The following is a 20,445-nucleotide window of genomic DNA, read 5'->3' on the forward strand; positions in this document are numbered from 1 at the left end:
GACAGATTTGTTAATAACGCCCAAGAATCAGAATGCCTTTGAAAAGGTCAAACTGGTACGTTGCCCTCTACCTACTGTAGGATATCTGATTATTGCCAGAAGACAGTTTGTCCTCAAATGTGGGTCTTGGGAAAACTCTGTGTCAGCACAATGACGGTTTAGAATACCTTGTCTTGTACTTAAGCAAGAAGGTCTTCCCTCTGCACCTGCACTTTACTTCCATCTTCAAACACAAGCTCATCTGTAAATCTCTTGATCCTACCACTCTCTCTCTCTCTACATACCACCTAATTTGTCTTCTTACTTTACAGTATATTCTCAACAATCTGTAATATGCTTTCAACCCTCTAGACTCTGCCAAGACCTAGACTGCCCTCACTAAAGTTACCAATAATTTATTTACAGATAGTTAAAGGGTTACTTCTTCCTGCTCATCTATCTGGACCTCCTTGTCACTTTTGAAACTGTTAACTGCACTATTCTACTTGACACAGTTCACTTCTTTGGACTTCACTGCACTAATCTTTCATGGATCACATCCTATGTTTCTGAACACTTTTTCAGTGTTGCTACTACTGACACATCTTCAACCTTTACTCCTGCTTACTGCTGAGTTCCATCAAGGCTCTGTTCTTGATTTTCTTCACTCAGTGAACTAATATGCTTCTTTAGGTGTCACAGTCACCTCTTTTTATGTAACATACAAACCTATCTCCTCCCTAGTTCTATATCCTTCACTATATCATTTGTATAACCTTCTCTCCACCTTATCCACCTGTATTTTACAATGCTACCTAAGGATGTTCAAAATGGAACACATGATCTTACCCCTCCTAGCGCCATTACCTCTTATCTAGTCTCTCAACCCTGTTCCCCAAGCCCACTCTTTGCTTCATCCTAGATGTACTCTCAGCTCCACCAAATACAGTATATTTCCTTGCTCTGTCTTGTCACCTCCTCTATTGCCACAATATGACTTTTTCTCAATCAAGACATTGTCAAAACCCTTATCGATTCTCAATATCTCCTGCCTTGAATACTCTAACCTACATTCCCTGTCTCTCTCCTCTAAAATCTTCCTTTAATGTTATCCTCCACGTCACATCTGCTGCAATAGTCTGGAAATCTACACACTGGCTTCAGAATTTAATTCAAACTAGTCGCTTTGAATTCCCTCATCAGTTCTTCACTTCATACCTCTCTGACCTTGCCATGATATATACTCCCTTTCATTCCGTCTTTGTTCTAACGATGAACCAACCCCTCCTTCTCTAATAACCACCTTACACTCCTACAGTACCTATAAAAGATGCTGAGTGCTGCTTCCCACTTATGAAACTCTCTACCCCTTCTGATCAGTCTCTCCCTAAACTTTCAGACTTTCTAGTGCTTACTTAAAAGGAGATGGCTTCCAGTTGCACAATGTTGTTCTGTGTCATATTATTCCGCAGGGTCTGAAGTATACTTAATGAGAGGAGAAGATGGCACAGTGAGCATTGGTTCTGCCTAAAGCCCTAGACTTGTAGGTAACTGTTAAAAAGGATGAGATTTTGCATATAGTTCTACAGTATATAGGCCTATTGTCAAATGTCCTCATATGTTAATTAAATTGCAACTAACTCAGCTAGTTTTTGTAAAACTTTTTTAGTGTCTATAATAATATTTCACTTTTTTGCAGAATGTTCATATTGAAAGGTCTGAAGAGTGTTATTTTCTCTGATCATGTCTCAGTAAGATGATATGAATTACATACAGAAGGAAGTAAATACAGCACAAATCACAGAAATTACAGCATAATGCAACATGAGATTATAAAGGATTATAAAGGAGATTGCTATACCAGTGCTAGAGAATGATTCAAAGGTTTCATGCCTCCATGTACAGTAAATATGTAAATATTTGACAAAGAAATAATGGAAGGGTTTTACATGGTTTATGTAGAAGGTAAGGTAATCAATAAAGAAGTTATACAAATGCTCTGAGATGATAATTTCGACAAATGTAATAAAAACAGTCATACAATACACACAAAAGTTCCACATGTAATAAAGACATTATGGCTCATGTAGAATTGGATGTAAATTCATTGTATTCGTTGTTCACCCATGATTGTCAAGTTCGCAGATCATATTGCCATTGTTGGTTTAATAAACAAAGGGGATGAACATGGATGAACATGCATACAGAACTGAGGTTGACAGATTGTTTTGAGTGGAGAAAGGAGAACTGCTTACTCTTAAACACGTCCAAAAACCAAGGAAATGATTGTTGATTTTAGGAAGCACAGTATTTTGCCAAAGGCCTCTCTCTGCCTGGATGGTTTGACTATTGAGATAGTGTCATCTCTTAAATTATTTTTTTTTTTATTTCAGACACTTTGACTTGGTCCCTGAACTCTGCCTTCTTGGCCAAGATGGCACATCAACACCTTTTTTTCTTAAGACGTTTAAGATCAGCCTGTGTGAGTAGAGGGACCTATGGGATTGTCGTATTGTATGGCAACTGTACTGTGGCAGAATGTAAGGCGCTAGATTGGGTGGTTCGGATGGCTGGTAGAATAATTGGAGTTGTGCTACCATGCACCAGGGAGGTCTACTGTAAGAGGCTCATGAAGAAATCTAAATCTATCTTAGTAGATCCCAGCCATCTAAACCACATGCTTTTTGAGAGGTTACCATTAAATAGGCAGTTAGGGAGCTGTGCATTCACATACAAAACTGTTGCATAATAGCTTTTTCCCTAGTGCAGTTTGTATGCTAAATGATGGTAAGAAGGAACATCAATGCCTTTTTCTCTCAAAACATTTAAGATCAGCCTGTGTGAGTAGAGGGACATACAGGATTGTCGTATAGTATTGGAACTGTACTGTGGCAGAACGTAAGGTGCTAGATCGGTTAGTTTGGATGGGTGGTAGAATAATTGGAGTTGTGCTACCATGCACCAGGGAGATTTACTATAAGAGGTTCATGAAGAAATCTAAATTTATCTTAGTAGATCCAGCCATCCAAACCACATGCTTTTTGAGAGGTTACCATTAAATAGGCACTTGGGGAGCTGTGCATTCACATACAAAAGGTTGCACAATAGCTTTTTCCCGAGTGCGGTGCGTATGCTAAATGGTCGTAATAACCCTGATTTGTTTATATTACGATGTTTTCTTTTTACTTTTTTTTAAAATAGTAGTGTAATTGCCGCCTGTCTTATTATGTGGTATAGTGCAGCATGGTTTTTCGTTGACCTCACTTGTGTTATTAATGACAATGAAGTATTCATTCATTCATTGAAGGAGAAAAACTATTCAGATGCTCCAATTACTTTGGTACCTATTAGCTGCACATTCCAGCCATTAACTTCAATATATTTACATTGTGTGATGCAATATGTTTTGTAATGTAGATGAAGCCACACCTCCAGTCACAATCCAATCTCATCTAAGGCTGGTATGACAAGGGGAGTGAGTGAATTCCAGGAGATGGAGTCACAGCTCGAGAATTGAGGATGTGACTGACTCCAAATAGGTTTCTTAAATTCAGATTTTTAAAAAAATCTCTGAAGCGAATGCACAGGAAGTGGCAACACAGGAAGTGGTAGCACAGGAAGTGGCAGCACAGGAAGTGGAGGCACTAACTAATGTGCTTATTACTTATTATGTTTCATTTTGTGCAAGACCCCAGTCTCCCATTTTTTATTCAATATGTTAACAATATTTTGTTAAGTTTAGGATAACTCAAAGTAGTTAAAAGTAAGTGCTTTTTAATTACATAAAAACTAAAGCATATTGTTAGGAATCCATAATTGAGGGGCCTTTGAATTAATAATCGCAGCACTGTCACAATTATTAAAAATCTGTATTGTGGTGCATATTTTAATTTTGAATGAAAATATCCCAACTCTGTACTATAGTGAACTAGCAGGAAAAGTGTTAGCGATAACTGCTGTCCCTACGAGTTACTTCCACTGCAGTTTGGAGGGTTCTTTCACATTTATAAAAGACACCTATGGGGGAATATGCACAGTGTCCGTCTCCAGAGCTGGTTGCAGGCTGACGGAGAGGGATCGGAAGATGTCTCTCCTGCAAGTAAAGGCTCCGTAGGCTTAAAGCAGATTACACCATGTGAAGATTGTGTAAAGTAACTGTGCCAAACTTTGAAAAGCTTCACTAATTAGCACTCTGCTGGAGAATTCTGTGAAACCTCTTGTATAAGGCTATTAGTACATAGCAACAATTCATAAAAGTATGCAGGAACTGCAGTTTCTACATGATTTCATAAACAATATGCTTGCTAAATTGGCCCCTTTGTGCTAAGACTACATATCGGAAAAAACAACTTCTCGCACATAATCTTTACAGACAAAATATATTGTATTATAAGTAACATATATTTTTTATATAAAAACACAAAATTAATATTTTCTTATCAGGACTAAAAATTATACCTATAAATAGTTTCTTAAATCTATTAACAGTAGTAGATGAAATGCCACTAACAAAAAAAAAAAAATTTTTAATTATTGATTTAAAAAACAAAACTTGACAGTGCTAATTGTATCCTTACATAATTACAGATATGTATCATAATGTACCATAACATGACATAAATATTGTATCCAGAACAAACCACTTCAGCTGACATTGCAATTATTAGAAGTTTGCGTAATAATAGCATTGCTTTTACCTCTGACAAATGATCAGTGTAGATACAGCAATTAATATAAAATGTTGTGCCAAATGAATTATATTGCTAAAGTAGCACACTGTGTAATTCTAGCTCAACAAGTCTGAAGCTTACCGTCGGAACAGCATGAGAGAAGTCTAGGTTTGATTGAAATGCTAAACACATCAGCAATTAACTTATTCTGTGAGTAATATGCTTTCGGAATTGCTATCTTAAAATATTCTCATTTCTATGCTACTGCCTACATATTCCTCTCAATTTTAATTGTATTTTTAGTATAGCCACATGACACAGTTACAATATTAAATGAATAGTATACATACTGTACCTAGTGTTAAATCTACACACCTGGCTTTCACATCAGCTCCTAGTCAAACAGATCCAATGTTCAATGGCAATAAATTCTCACTATATTCAAACTGTACCTGACAAGTAGGAGCCAGCTTTGTGAGTGCTTTAGGTGTTTCAGCATCACCTATTATTAGTGTTGCCGCTAGCCATATCTATACATGGCTGTTTTTAATCATATGATTAATGTGCAAGCACCTCCAATAATTTTTAAAACTTGGCTCATATGATGGAATGGCAAATGCAGTTATAAACAGCGATCGCCATTTAACATCAGGTTTGTACACAACCTGTCAGAGTTCAGCCGGGGATCGGCCGTCCCTTACCGTCCCGCTGGCTTCCTCTGACTTCCCGGGCAGTTGGGCGGCTGGTGCGGCGACGTGGGAGGTGCTGAGCATTCTCCCTGATGCTGGTGTCTCGGGTGGCCTGGTGTGCGGGGATCGGAGTTCCTGTCATGGGCGCCGCCATGACACTTCCTTCTCTGACTATCCTTCCTTCCCTGACAGTCTGGCCGGTCAGCTGACGCTGTGGACCAATCAGTGGGCTTCCAGGGGTATATATCCGGCTCCTGTGTATCAGGTAGTTGCCTGAACAACCATTGTCGCTGCTAGTGTTACTAGTGGTCTCTCGTTCCAGGTTCCCTTGCTTCCAGTGATCTATTCCTGTGTGCAGCTATATCATCCATCTCACCAGTGCTTTACCATCTCAGCCTGTGTGCAGCTATATCATTCATCTCATCAGTGCTTTACCATCTCAGCCTGTGAGCAGCTATATCATTCATCTCATCAGTGTTTTACCATCTCAGCCTGTGTACAGCTATATCGGTCATCTCACCAGTGCTTTACCATCTCAGCCTGTGTGCAGCTATTTCATTCATCTCATCAGTGCTTTACCATCTCAGCCTGTGTGCAGCTATATCATTCATCTCATCAGTGCTTTACCACCTCAGCCTGTATGCAGCTATATCATTCATCTCATCAGTGCTTTACCATCTCAGCCTGTGTGCAGCTATACCATTCATCTCATCAGTGCTTTACCATCTCAGCCTGTGAGCAGCTATATCATTCATCTCATCAGTGCTTTACCATCTCAGCCTGTGTACAGCTATATCATTCATCTCACCAGTGCTTTACCACCTAAGCCTGTGTGCAGCTATATCATTCATCTCATCAGTGCGTTACCACCTCGCCTGTGTGCAGTATACCTCCATTCCACCAGTGCGTTACCACCGCCGCCTGTGTGCAGTATACTATCCATTTCACCAGTGCTTTACCATCACAGCCTGAGTGTAGTTATACGTACCCACCTCGTTACTGGACTCTGTGGTCCCTACCTACGTGTTTCAGTATTGCACCATGGTGCACTCTTTCTAACCGGCAACCTGGTAGAGTGTGTCCGCAGTACACACTTCCTTGTACCTCAAGTACAGTGTCCCTACATGCCCCTTACTGGCACAGACTTTTCGGGCCACGAGTGTTCGTCTCTCCTTTTTCCCGCAGGCTCTGGTCACCTAGTCAAAGGACCGCGACCTGCTTACGAGGTGCAGCTCAAGCCCATATCCCGATTGGTGGGGTCACTGGCGAACACCATCTCGTGGGTTAGATTCCGCACCTTTGACTAGGTCTCGCCAACGACCAAGACCCGTGGATGCGGAGGTCGTACATTCAGGCCCCTCGCCTCCGTTTCCTCCCGCAACCTCAGGCCTTAGCTTCCAGAAAACTGCCTCCCAGTGTGACTAGTTTGTTCAGGCCAAATGGAAGCTACAGGCTCCCCAGGTACTGGGAACCTCCAGGAGCTAACGGCTCGCATGGATAACCAAGAGGCGGCACAGCAGCATGTGGCCCAGTACCTACAGGAATTATCTGGTCAGCTCCTGTCTATTCAGAACACTCTGGCAGCTATGTCTCATGCTCCGCCTTCTGTCGCTCCTACGGTTTCTCCTGTATTACCTTCAGGGGTCGTTCCTCAAACATCCCGTTTGCACTTGGCTACTCCCGAGAGGTTCGATGGTACTCCTCAACGATGTTGTGATTTCATAAACCAGTGTGAGATCCAGTTCGAATGCCTACCCCAGAATTTCCCTACCTCCCGGTCTAAGGTGGCCTATGTAATTTCATTACTAACCGGGGCAGCTCTGGATTGGGTCTCCCCCTTGTGGGAACGAGCAGATCCGCTCGTATCTAGATATGAAGAGTTCGTGGCAGCTTTCAAAAGGATCTTCAATGAACCCGGGAGATCTGTCTCTGCTTCTTCAGATTTGCTTCTTGTCCGTCAGGGTACCCGGTCCGTCGGGCAATATGTAGTACAATTTCAAACCCTGACGTCCGAACTAAAATGGAACGAGGAAGCACTTAAGGCAGCCTTCCTACATGGCTTATCTGAGAGGATGAAGGATAAATTGGCATCTAGGGATTTACCTCCCACCTTCTCGGATGTTATATCCCTCTGTATAAAAATATACCTTCGCCATAGAGAGCAGTGGGGAAATAGGGGGCGTGGAGATCGTCCTTGGGATCGCCCATCCTTGGGAGGTCATTCCTCTCCTTCCTTCTCTAGCAGTGAGGAGCCGATGCAAATTAACAGATCCCAGTCAAGTACCGCCGAACGGAACCGGCGTTTTCAAAATAAATTGTGCTTGTATTGTGCTGCTTCGGAGCACACATTAAGGAATTGTCCTGTATTGACGGGAAACGCGAAACCCTAATTGATGTTGGGAGCATGCAATTGGGGGTTATTTCTGACTCCTCCCAAACAAATGACAGTTTATTGCCTGTGTCGCTCTCCTACCAGTCCAGGACAAGGATGGTTAAAGCCCTTGTGGATTCTGGGGCTGCCGGCAGTTTTATTTCTAAGTCACTGGTTCAGACCCTAGGCATTCCGGTGGTTCCATTGCCAAACAGATTACTGCTCTCTGGTGTAGCTGGCAAGACCTTGCTAGGGAGATCCATTTCCTCAAAAACCCTGCCAGTGTTCCTCCGTATTGGATGTCTGCACCAAGAGACTATTGAATTTTTTGTTCTTCCCGACTGAACTAGTTTTAGGCCTCCCCTGGCTACAAAAGCACAATCCTACGTTTGAGTGGTCCAGTATGCAGATTTTATCATGGGGTCCAAGTTGTTTCCATGGATGTCTCATCCAAGTACTCCCTGTCTGCACAAACGCGGTGTCCTCCAGTGGAAATATAAGCTTCCCCCGTCTGACAAGCCCAAGTGTTCCTCTGTTCCCGGTCTACCAGCAGCTTATCAAGATTTTTGCCGATGTATTTTGCGAACAGGCTGCGGATAAACTTCCACCTCATCGTTCCTGGGACTGTGGTATTGAGCTCCTGCCAGGGAAAAACCCTTCTCGGGGTCGAACCTACCCATTATCAGTTCCTGAAACAGCCGCTATGGCGGCATATATAAAGGAGAATCTAGCTAAGGGGTTTATCCGGCCCTCCACTTCTCCAGCAGGGGCGGGGGTTTTTTTTGTTAGCAAGAAGGACGGCGGGCTTTGGCCTTGTATTGACTACCGGGGTCTCAACCAGATTACTGTAAAGAATCGATATCCTCTGCCTCTGATTCCGGAGCTTTTTGATAAAGTTCGTGGGGCCTCTTTGTTCACCAAACTTGATCTGCGGGGTGCGTATAATTTAATACGTATTAGAGCTGGAGATGAGTGGAAGACCGCTTTTAACACCAGAGATGGCCACTTCGAATATCTCGTAATGCCCTTTGGACTCTGCAACGCCCCAGCGATATTTCAGGGTTATGTGAACGAGATCTTCCGGGATGTCCTCTACAGTTTTGTTATAGTCTATTTGGATGATATTCTAATTTTTTCCAAAAATTTGCAAGATCATTGCCAGCATGTCCGCGAAGTCTTGTCACGCCTCCGGAAGCATCATCTTTATGGAAAAATATCCAAGTGCCTTTTTGAACAAACCTCAGTACCCTTCCTAGGGCACATCATTTCTGGAAAGACCCTCTGGATGGATCCGGAGAAGTTAAAAGCCATTTTCTGACTGGCCGTTACCAAAATCCTTGAAGGCTACTCAACGCTTCTTGGGTTTTTCAAATTATTACCGGCGGTTTATACCAAATTTCTCCACACTGGTGTCTCCTATCACAAATCTCACAAAGAAGGGTGCCAATCCCATTCGCTGGCCAGATACTGCAATCCAAGCCTTCCAAAAATTAAAAGAAGCCTTCTCCACTGCACCTATCCTGTGCCAAACCCAATTGGACAAACTGTTCACAGTTGAGGTAGATGCTTCTTCAGTAGGGGTAGGGGCAGTACTGTCTCAAATCTCAAGTGATAGAAAGATCATCCCTGTGGGTATTTTTCTCGTAAGTTTTCCATTGCCGAAAAGAACTACGGAATTGGTGACCAGGAACTACTAGCAATGCAGTTAGATTTAATGGAATGGCGGCATTTGTTGGAAGGAGCCAACTGTCCAGTTACCGTGATCACAGATCATAAAAACTTAATCTACCTCCAAACGGCTCACCGTCTAAATGCTAGACAGGCCCGTTGGTCCTTGTTCTTTTCAAGATTTAATTTAAAACTTCAATTTCGTGCGGGCAGTCTAAACAGAAAAGCTGACGCCCTGTCACGGTCTTTCTTGTCCAGCACTCAAGAAGAGGATCATCAACGTTCCAGGCCAATTTTAGATCCTGTAGTCTTCGCCTCTACTCAAATGTTCACTCCTCCCCCAGGGAAAATTTTTGTGACCCCAGAACTATGGGGAAAATTACTAACTTGGGCTCATAGCTCTTCGTTTGCTGGCCATTCTGGTATCCTCAAGACTTACAAGTTCCTATTGGTGGCCCACAATGAAAGGGGATATTCGAGAATTTATTCTTTCATGTGTAAAATGCGCTCAGCATAAGACTCCCCGCAAGAAGGCAGCAGGTCTCCTGCGACCCCTGTCCATTCCTAATACTCCTTGGACCCATATATCCATGGATTTCATCTCTGAACTACCATGCTCCCAAGGATACAATACCATATGGGTAGTGGTGGATCGCTTTTCTAAGATGGCACACTTTATTCCATTGATGGGTCTCCCTTCTGCTCCTCAGTTGGCAAGAGTCTTTGTTAAGGAAATATTCAGGTTGCATGGACTTCCTAAAGAGATCATTTCCGACCGCGGAGTTCAATTCGTAGCTAAATTTTGGAGAGCCTTATGTAGTACTTGTGGAACCAAGTTCAAATATTCTTCAGCCTACCATCCACAAACTAATGGGCAAACCGAAAGAGTTAACCAAGAGCTGGAGACTTTCATAAGACTCTTCGTTTCCTCCTCATAAGATAACTGGCTGGATCTATTACCTTGGGCAGAATTTTCACACAACTTCAAATATCACACTTCCTCCAAAGCCACTCCTTTTTTTACGGTGTTTGGGAGACATCCTCGAGTCCCAGATTTTCAAAATTTGCCTACAGTAGAGGTTCCTGCAGTTTCTGAATTGGGGGAGTCTTTCGCAACCGTTTGGAAGAGGGTTCATTCCTCTCTGAAGCAGTCGTCCAAGAACTACAAAAAATTTGCGGATAGACGACGTGTCGTTGTTCCACTGCTGAGGGTTGGAGATAAAGTCTGGGTATCCTCCAGGAACATCCGATTGAAAGTACCCAGTATGAAGCTAGCCCCACACTTAATTGGCCCTTACCGTGTTCGCAAGGTCATCAACCCAGTCGCGTATAAGTTGGAACTCCCTCCTCAACTAAGAATATCCAATACCTTTCATATTTCTTTTCTGCGTCCTCTAGTGCTGAAACGTTTTCAAACTTCTGCTCCCAAGTTACCTCAAGTGCAAACTTCTCAAGGTACAGAGTTCGAGGTAGGGAGGATTTTGGACTCTCGATTTACCAAATCTAACAAACTCCAATATCTCATTGACTGGAAAGAGTACGGTCCGGAAGAAAGGGCATGGATCAAAGCCACAGACGTTCACACGCCTCAAATGTTTTGAGCCTTCCATATTAGATTTCCAGGTAAACCTGGTGGGTGTCCGGTGTCCACCCTGAAAGGGGGGGGGTACTGTCAGAGTTCAGCCGGGGATCGGCCGTCCCTTACCGTCACCAGCCGGCTTCCTCTGACTTCCCGGGCAGTTGGGCGGCTGGTGCGGCGACGTGGGAGGTGCTGAGCATTCTCCCTGATGCTGGTGTCTCGGGCGGCCTGGTGCGCGGGGATCGGAGTTCCTGTCATGGGCGCCACCATGACACTTCCTTCTCTGACTATCCTTCCTTCCCTGACAGTCTGGCCGGTCAACTGACGCTGTGGACCAATCAGTGGGCTTCCAGGGGTATATATCCGGCTCCTGTGTATCAGGTAGTTGCCTGAACAACCATTGTCGCTGCTAGTGTTACTAGTGGTCTCTTGTTCCAGTTTCCCTTGCTTCCAGTGATCTATTCCTGTGTGCAGCTATATCATCCATCTCACCAGTGCTTTACCATCTCAGCCTGTGTGCAGCTATTTCATTCATCTTATCAGTGCTTTACCATCTCAGCCTGTGTGCAGCTATTTCATTCATCTCATCAGTGCTTTACCATCTCAGCTTGTGTGCAGCTATATCATTCATCTCATCAGTGCTTTACCACCTCAGCCTGTGTGCAGCTATATCATTCATCTCATCAGTGCTTTACCATCTCAGCCTGTGTACAGCTATATCATTCATCTCACCAGTGCTTTACCACCTCAGCCTGTGTGCAGCTATATCATTCATCTCATCAGTGCTTTACCATCTCAGCCTGTGTACAGCTATATCATTCATCTCATCAGTGCTTTACCATCTCAGCCTGTGTACAGCTATATCATTCATCTCATCAGTGCTTTACCATCTCAGCCTGTGAGCAGCTATATCATTCATCTCATCAGTGCTTTACCATCTCAGCCTGTGTACAGCTATTTCATTCATCTCACCAGTGCTTTACCACCTCAGCCTGTGTGCAGCTATATCATTCATCTCATCAGTGCGTTACCACCTCGCCTGTGTGCAGTATACCTCCATTCCACCAGTGCGTTACCACCGCCGCCTGTGTGCAGTATACTATCCATTTCACCAGTTCTTTACCATCACAGCCTGAGTGTAGTTATACGTACCCACCTCGTTACTGGACTCTGTGGTTCCTACCTACGTGTTTCAGTATTGCACCATGGTGCACTCTTTCTAACCGGAAACCCGGTAGAGTGTGTCCGCAGTACACACTTCCTTGTACCTCAAGTACAGTGTCCCTTTGGGCCATGAGTGTTCGTCTCTCCTTTTTCCCGCAGGCTCTGGTCACCTAGTCAAAGGACCGCGACCTGCTTACGAGGTGCAGCTCAAGCCCATATCCCGATTGGTGGGGTCACTGGTGAACACCATCTCGTGGGTTAGATTCCGCACCTTTGACTAGGTCTCGCCAACGACCAAGACCCGTGGATGCGGAGGTCGCACATTCAGGCCCCTCGCCTCCGTTTCCTCCCGCAACCTCAGGCCTCAGCTTCCAGAAAACCGCCTCCCAGCGTGACACAACCCCTTCAAAACTTACTACAAATTGTCATCTACTTTTTATATTGTTATATAGCTCTTAAGAGCCGTTTAACTATTGTAAGAAAAAAAAAAAACACTTACTGTAACAACATCACCAGTGCTAAGTTACAATTTGGTTGGTTGTTTCCCCTTAGGATACAGAAAAAATTAGACCCCAAAATTGCCCAAACAACTTTAGTGATGCAGTTATACTGTACCCTCCCGAAACATAGTTCCTGTAAATGACAAGAATTAACTTGCTTGTTCTCCTATTTCACTCTTCGCATGTGGTGGGGTGCAAATATTATCTCAGCTAGTACCATTCTAGAGGTATCAGAAAGTAGGCCCCTCCAGGCAGCATCTTTAGTTGGTGTAACTCAGACTTAGTAGAAAATTCATGCCGTGTGTTAGGGGTATAACTACCAAAGCAGGGGTGCAGCTGGTATGTGAGGGGACCCACCTTTCTACATGCCACATGTGTATATGGTATACGTTCAGGAAGCCGGCTTCCCCACTGCTTAATCTAGGCGAGGGTTAAATGACAGGCGTCTAAATCTAGACGCCTGTAATTTTACCAACGCCGGGAGACCGGCGCCCGTCATCCCGATGGAAGTGATGCCGGGCGCCGGGCGCGGACAGCCGCTGGGGGGGGGGGTTAGGGGCCACCGGGGGAGACATAGGGTTAGGCATCCACCCGGGAGGTTAAGGTTAGGGTAGGGGGAGGGAGGGTTAGGGTTAGGCACACCCGGGGGGAGGTTAGGGTTAGGCACCCCCCCCGGGGGACTTAGATTTAGGTGGCGGGGAAGGGGGGGTTAGGTTTAGGCACTTAGAGGGGGGATTAGGGTTAGGCACAGGGGGGGAGGTTAGGGTTAGGCATCCGGGTTAGGGTTAGGGGGTAGAATTAGATTAGTTTATACTTACCTTTAGGACGATCGGGATGTCCTCCTCTGTCGGGCTGCCGTTGCGGCCAGCGGTAAATCATACAGAATGAGTGTATACGTAAATTTTTTACCATTGGGCCCTTACACACTCTAACTATGGGGCACACAAATAACTTGTTATGCTGTGTGTTTAATACTATCATCAAATATATATAAGCAGAAGTGCAAACACTTATTTCAGCAGACATCATGAAAGTCTTGTGTGAAGAGTGGAGAGTTTGTTATGTGATCTATTCTATATGGGTTTGGACCATCTACAGCAGTTTCTAATTATTATCTTATACCAAATAATGAGAACTGTCCTATTATAATCTTCCTGCCCATAATCAAATGAGTTTGTTTGTACAGTCAGTTCTCTTTGGGCCTTTCAATAACTTTGCTGTAATTACAATCGTACATAGAGGATTTACTACTGAGTTAGGTGTTAAGCCGCAAACACAATAGACGATAAGTTGGATAATATGAACAATAACAATATAGTTATCGTTCATCGCGTTCAATATCGTCCAGTGTGTAAGCAAGACAATGTTAACGATGTGCGCTCCCATGGATCGTTAACGATGTCTTTCAACGCCCGTACTTGCAGGGCAACCTGACAATATCGTCAGGTTCTGCAATTACGGAAATGAGGAAGGGGGCGTCACTAAATGATATCGTTAACGATATTGTTCAGTGTGTATACTCAGTGTCGTTAACGACATTGAGCCCGGCAGTGCAGGGGAAACACTTAACGATATCGCTCATGGATCATATCGTTAAGTGTGTATACAGTTTTATAGTTGATTGTTCTTGTCAACAAAAGATTGATCCAGAGTTGGATGTATTTTGTAAATATCTGAAAAAGCCATGATTTCTGGAGTCAAAATGCAATATTGTTAAATTGTTTTTTCACTTTAAATAGTATTGTGCACAAGAGGACTATGCTAGGGGTCTGTCCTCTGTGATCCTCGCCATTAGTTGTGTTTTTCAGGATCCAAAAACTAATGTATAGCAAGGAGCTTTGCTGCTCAGATTTCTCAGGAGCACAAAAGATCTGATGCACTGCCTGTCAATAAAAGGCAGGCACTAATTGGAAGAGCATACAATGAGCAACTGGTTTTCATGTGCAGACACTAATGTGGGATCCTTCCTGCTATGGGGATACCCAAGCAGCTGAAAGTTATGAATAGAGGTCCTGGCAATTTGGGAGTATCAGGGGCCTGCTAAAAACCCTTAATAATTTTATAATGAGGAAAATCACTAAGTTCTGTTCCCATGATGTAGAAGTAGGCAGAGCCACACAGTCACATGCACAGGTTAGGGGAGAATTCCATACCTCCCAACAGTTATAGTTATCAGATCCTGGGTACACATCAGAACAATGTAATGAACATTAGAACGATCACTCGTTCTGTCCTTCATTACACTGCATGGTGTCGATGCGATATTGTCAGGTTTGATGTGCAGCGTGCATATCGTGCATACATACTGCACGATATGTAATTACAATTTGGCCAAATTGTAACAAAAGCATCTTAGTGTGATAGTGCGACCTGTGCCATGCACAGGGCACCACAGGGCAGGGGGTGCTGTTCGGGCCTGTCAATTTTTTGTTTATTATCATTCTCACTTGTAGCTTCCTCCTTATTTTATCCCCAGCATCTCCTGACTTCCCCTATCTCTTTCCTGGCCCTTCCCCATGAGACCATGGCCCTTTTTCGGGTGTGTTATATCCCTATGTGTGTGAAAGAAGCACTGTGTGTGTGAGAGGCACTGTGTGTATGATGCAAGTGTGCGAGAGTGGCCCAGTGTTTGTTAGAGGCATGTGTGTTTCAGAGAGAGGCACAGTGTGTGTTTGAGAGAGAGAGAGAGAGAGAGAGAGCGAGAGAGAGGCACAGTGTGAGAGAGCAACAGTGTTTGTGAGAGACACAGAGTGCATTAGTGTGTGTGAAAGGCACAGAGTATGCGTTACTGTGCGTGAGAGGGCTTCAGTGTGTATGAAAGGCAGTGTGTGAGAGGCACAGAATATGCATCAGTGTGTGTGACAGGCACAGAGTGTGTGTCAGTGACTGAGAGGCATGGAGGGTACATATTATCATTAGACTAAAGGTGCCATAGGTTACAGTTATATGCGGTCAGGTGAGGCAGAGCCTTTCCTGTCATACTAAGGTATACTAATATATTTGGTGTGTATTGATCAGGGATGTGCAGAAAAGGAAGATAGGGGAGGCAGTACATCACCTGCCATACACTTATTACTCTAGAGTTTTACTCTAGAATCTTTGCTCTATGGTGGGCATGCTCCATCTTCCCAAAGATGTCACTGGAAAAGATGGCACCGCAGCGGAGAAGAGATCACTTTCTGGGGCAAGGTAAGATGCAGTGCTTGGAGAGCCAGCTGCTCAGAGGAGGGTGCCCACTGCACACAAGCCCCCTTGGGAGTTAATACACCCCTGAGTGGATATACTAAAAAAATGCATACTATATGCATATATACTGTTGTTGTTTTTTACATATAGTTAACTTGGATCTTCACTTGGTATGTTCTTGTGAATGCTACTCAAGTAGCCATGGACATATAAACAGATTTCAGAAAGTACATCTCCTGTTGGTGCTAGGGTGCTTGGATCAATGATACGCAATGATGATGCCGGCACTCTCTAGACATTCCCAATTTGCTAATTGCATATTAACTTTTTCAGATAATAGTATTTCATTCACTAGTGTCGCAGTTAAGTTATACAGTATGTAGTCACAGCCCTCTATTCACAATACTTAACCGACATTACTATGTGGACCACTGCAGAAAATATGAGTATCATTGGATTTACTTTTAAGGGTAAAACAACATATGTTTTTATTTAATTAAATTACATTTAGTTAGTAATTGTATTTGTGTATTCATTTAATTGCAATATCAACATGTAGCTTCATTTTATAATGGTATTAAATCATAAGTATTAAAATTGTATTTCTAATGATGCAATTTTTCTAGTTTTATGAGTTTAGGGTGACATTGGGATATTGGGGCTGATAGTGTAAGGGGTGTACACAGCACTGGTCACAGCTCCTGAGCTTCTCATAATAGGCCTTTGATTAATTTCAGATCCAGGCCAATGTGGCTCTTAATCCGGCTGTGACCTTCTCCTACAGAGTCTAACAACTCTCATGTTGGAAATACTGGGGCTCTTCTCAACTTACTCTCCCCCCAGAAATACGGACACATATATATTGTATGCATTGTAAGTTGAAAGTCATGTTCCTGTTTTCATACTCACAGGGGTATATTTACTAAAGTGAGAGTTTTTAGAAGTGGAGATCTTGCCCATAGCAACTAATAAGATTCTAGCTATTATCTTCTAGAAGGTGCTAGATAAATGTTAAGTAGAATCTGATTGGTTGCTATGGGCAACATCTCCACTTCTAAAAACTCTCACTTTAGTAAATATACCCCACAGAGTGCCAATCTGAGTGGCAATCACAGATCCTACAGGTAGAGTACACACAGGTTGTACCAAACCTACTAAGCTGGAAACATACAATGTAATAGAAGCAGGCCTTACCTCTTGCCTTTTGAAGTTCTGCACATATTCCTCAAATTGTTCATCTTTTGTTTCATCTGCTTTTCCCAACTTCTGAAGCACCTGAAAATTAAAAGAAGTAAAATACATTAAGAAACCTTGTAAAAGGCATGCAAGTTATCGCTGTGGAATAATAACTAATTAGAGCCTATTCATTAACTTCCATTATTTGCATTGGCAGCAAATTTTATACATTTTTCCATAGTTAAGGCCTAATGATAATCCATTGCTGTTTCTGCTGATGGTGCGCAGAGCCGCCACATTTTTGTATACGTTTTCATTCTTATAACTATTTCTGGAAAATTAATAATTTAAATCCATAAAATTTAGAAACGAATAAAATAAATATCTGAACACTTGTCCAGAGTATAGAAGCTACAATAAATCTTGGAACAATTTGTGGCCTTTGGCTACTCTCACGAATGGCCGGGAGGCTCCCAAAAATCGTGTGGCACTCCTGTCCAAATGGAGTAGTAGGCAAATCTCCCGGAGCCAGCCACCACCTACCCACATCCTTTGGCAGCCTCCCATATGCACCCGCAGCTGCCAACCCGCTTAGCAAAGGTAGGCGGTTCAGGGGAGGCAATGATGCGATTTGCTCTGAATTGCGTCATCATAGCCCAGCCCTCCGCATTACAATGTCTGTGTGGGGGCGGGTCCACAACCCAATGGGAGAGTTAGGGTTAGACACTAGGGGGAGGGTTAGGTTTAGGGTGCAGGGAGGGGGAGGTTAGGTTTAGGCACTAGGGTAGGTTAGGTTCATGAATCGGGGAAGGAGGGTTAGAGTAGGGAGAGGATACCTACCGACAGATGTCGGTATCCTAACCCTGTCGGGATGCCGACATCAAGATTTTGATAGCCGGGATCCTGAGCACCGGCATCCCGTACCCATCCCCATTGTGATTGTTACAGATAACTAAAGCCATCATAAACATATTTTTTCCAATTTGGTTCATTTGAAAAAAGCATACAAAAATGTACACAAATCATCAAATCATAGAGAAATAACAGAGAAAACGCATATAATTCAAGAACAATTAAATAAATTGATGACATTAAGTTTTAAGTTTGTCTTAAAAAATTAAATTTTTCCTCTGCTGTGAAAAAGTCCCCCAAATAAATATATATACTGTACATATCTATGGTTCTGTAATAGTTCTTCCTGTTTCAAAAGAGCTTTAATATTTTCATAATCACTGCATACTATGATATTAGTCGGATGCAAGGCAAAAGCTTGCTTGTAGTGTGTAGTTTTATATTTAGGATGGTAAATTGCATTACTTTTTAACTAACCATAATGTAATTCAAATCCTGTGAAGCACATGAAACGCTGTCTAAGTAAAATTAATGATGTTTTGCTACTAAGGGAGGGTCAGTATAAATGAGTTAGAAGTGGCAGGATAGAAACAGTCCATTATAAAGTGACGTCAAGTTATCTTTTATTGAATTTGTGTACTGTATAAAGAAAATATAGTTTTACCTAGAAGGAGGAAGCTCTGGGAGTTGTGTATTATTATTGCTGAATAATAGTAGAGAAAAAGAAACTGAATGTTGTCTGATGCACACCGCAGGGAATGTTATACTACAAGCAATTGTCTCTTTGCAGGGGCAGAATTATAGGAGACAATGGAGGCACCTGCCGGCAAGCGCCAGAACTGAAGGGGCACCTCCTCCATTGCCCACAATATATTCACCCCAATTAGGGCTGTAAATATGTACAGTCACGGCCGCTCAATACGTGGCACCTCTTCCCGGCATCTGAGAAGCTAGTATAACCACATAGTAGTGGAGAGTTCCGTGTCAGACCATCAGATGCGGCTTCCGTCTATCTATAGCCTGTCCTGTTTTTTTAGGGGGGGCACCAAATTCTAACTTGCCTACGGGCATCTGGGATGAACTTACGCCACTGTCTCTATTTAATATATTAAATACAAAAGATCTTCAAGGCAAGAGAAAATCATTCAAATAGTAACTTGTGGTGGAAATGCCAAATTTTAATAAAACTAATATTTGACCACTGAATGAAAGAAAATGGGTCAATTAACTTTTCTTTTCTTTTTTTTTAACTAACTGTAATATTTAAGAGTAACATTTGAACCAGTAATTTGATTAATGGAAATAAAAGGCATAAATTATTACTTATTGTCACTTATTCATGTATTACTTTATGATAAGTAGATTTGTCTAATTGCCTACTGGGAATGCAGTAAGTTTGGTATGTTTTAATCTATCTATGTTTATTTTTGTCTAACAAATTGGATTATATTTTCATAATGTGTTGCAATAAAACTATTTTCCATGAGTCCCGGATGACAATGGAAGGGAAGCGGGGGGCGCCTTTGGAGTAGATCACCAAGTCTAAAAGTCTGCTCCCTGCAGTATTTTTTTCATGTAGGTAGTGTGTAGTCCGAACAGAGGAGCAGGAATATCCGGCAGAACACATGGATAATATGTTGCTGGGAACTACGGATCATCTGTTTTGACAGACCCCAGTATACTAAGCTTTTGTCATTTTCCACCTAAAACTGAATTCTCAGATTTAACCATGTATTCTGCATACAGAGCAATAGCTGCATGCTATTGATAAAATGGTAATGTCTTTTATATGATTCAAAGACAGTGAGACATTTATTCAACAATAATCCTTGGAAATTTTTTTTTTTCCAGCGCATAACTAAAAACCACAAGACGCTTTAATCAAAATGAATCATCCATCTCTATGGCTTTTTGTCAGCTTGAATAACAAACATGTATTGTTATGTATTAAAAAGATGCCTGAACTTCCTCTTGTCAGCTCATTAACAGGCTTTACTAATGAACCTTTTAATGGGCAAGAGAATTCATTATATTCTTTTCAAGTCTATGCTTGACGGATCACATTCAATACTGTAGTTCCACTTCAAACAATCTCTCCCCAATCACAATGGGGATGTGGACTAACAGTACAGAACATTCCATTCCACATACTCCAGACTGAACAGACGATGGCCTAGAAAGGTCAGTGATGGTTACTTAAGATAGATATACTAGTGTATATATTAGCGATAGTGATATTTCATTCTTTAGCAACATTTAAATGACTGCCCTATTAATAATAATTAAAAAAATAATAATGTGTTCCATATTTCACTTTGTCAAAGTGTTGCATATAAAAAATTTTCATCTTGTATTAAGATTAATACATTGTATACTACAACGTAGACATTATAATGTGTATTTAGGAATTATTTAAAACCACACATTACAACATATACTGTATGAACATTTTTCTTATTGTAAAATGAAGATGGCCACCCCACCCTCCTGCCTACTGGTGGGCTGTAGACAGACGGGGACTTTCACATCTCCTTCTAGGATGGGTCCTATCTATCCTCTCCTCTGTTCTACCTTCCTCCTATGCTATCCTCACCCAGGTGCCAACAACCAA

At 42.4% G+C, this 20,445-nt stretch overlaps 1 protein-coding gene across 1 annotated transcript in view; it reads right to left on the minus strand.

Annotated features, from left to right (window-relative positions):
• Positions 1-20,445, minus strand: part of AMPH (amphiphysin) — a 289,944-nt gene that overhangs the window by 146,646 nt on the left and 122,853 nt on the right. Inside the window, exon 2 of the mRNA XM_088478141.1 lies at positions 17,001-17,081. Within this exon, the coding sequence (XP_088334267.1) occupies positions 17,001-17,081 (81 nt within the window). The remainder of the gene's footprint in view (positions 1-17,000; positions 17,082-20,445) is intronic.

Source organism: Taudactylus pleione, unplaced genomic scaffold, assembly GCF_031769625.1.
Source record: "Taudactylus pleione unplaced genomic scaffold, aTauple2 ptg000208l, whole genome shotgun sequence".
Taxonomy (NCBI): domain Eukaryota; kingdom Metazoa; phylum Chordata; class Amphibia; order Anura; family Myobatrachidae; genus Taudactylus; species Taudactylus pleione.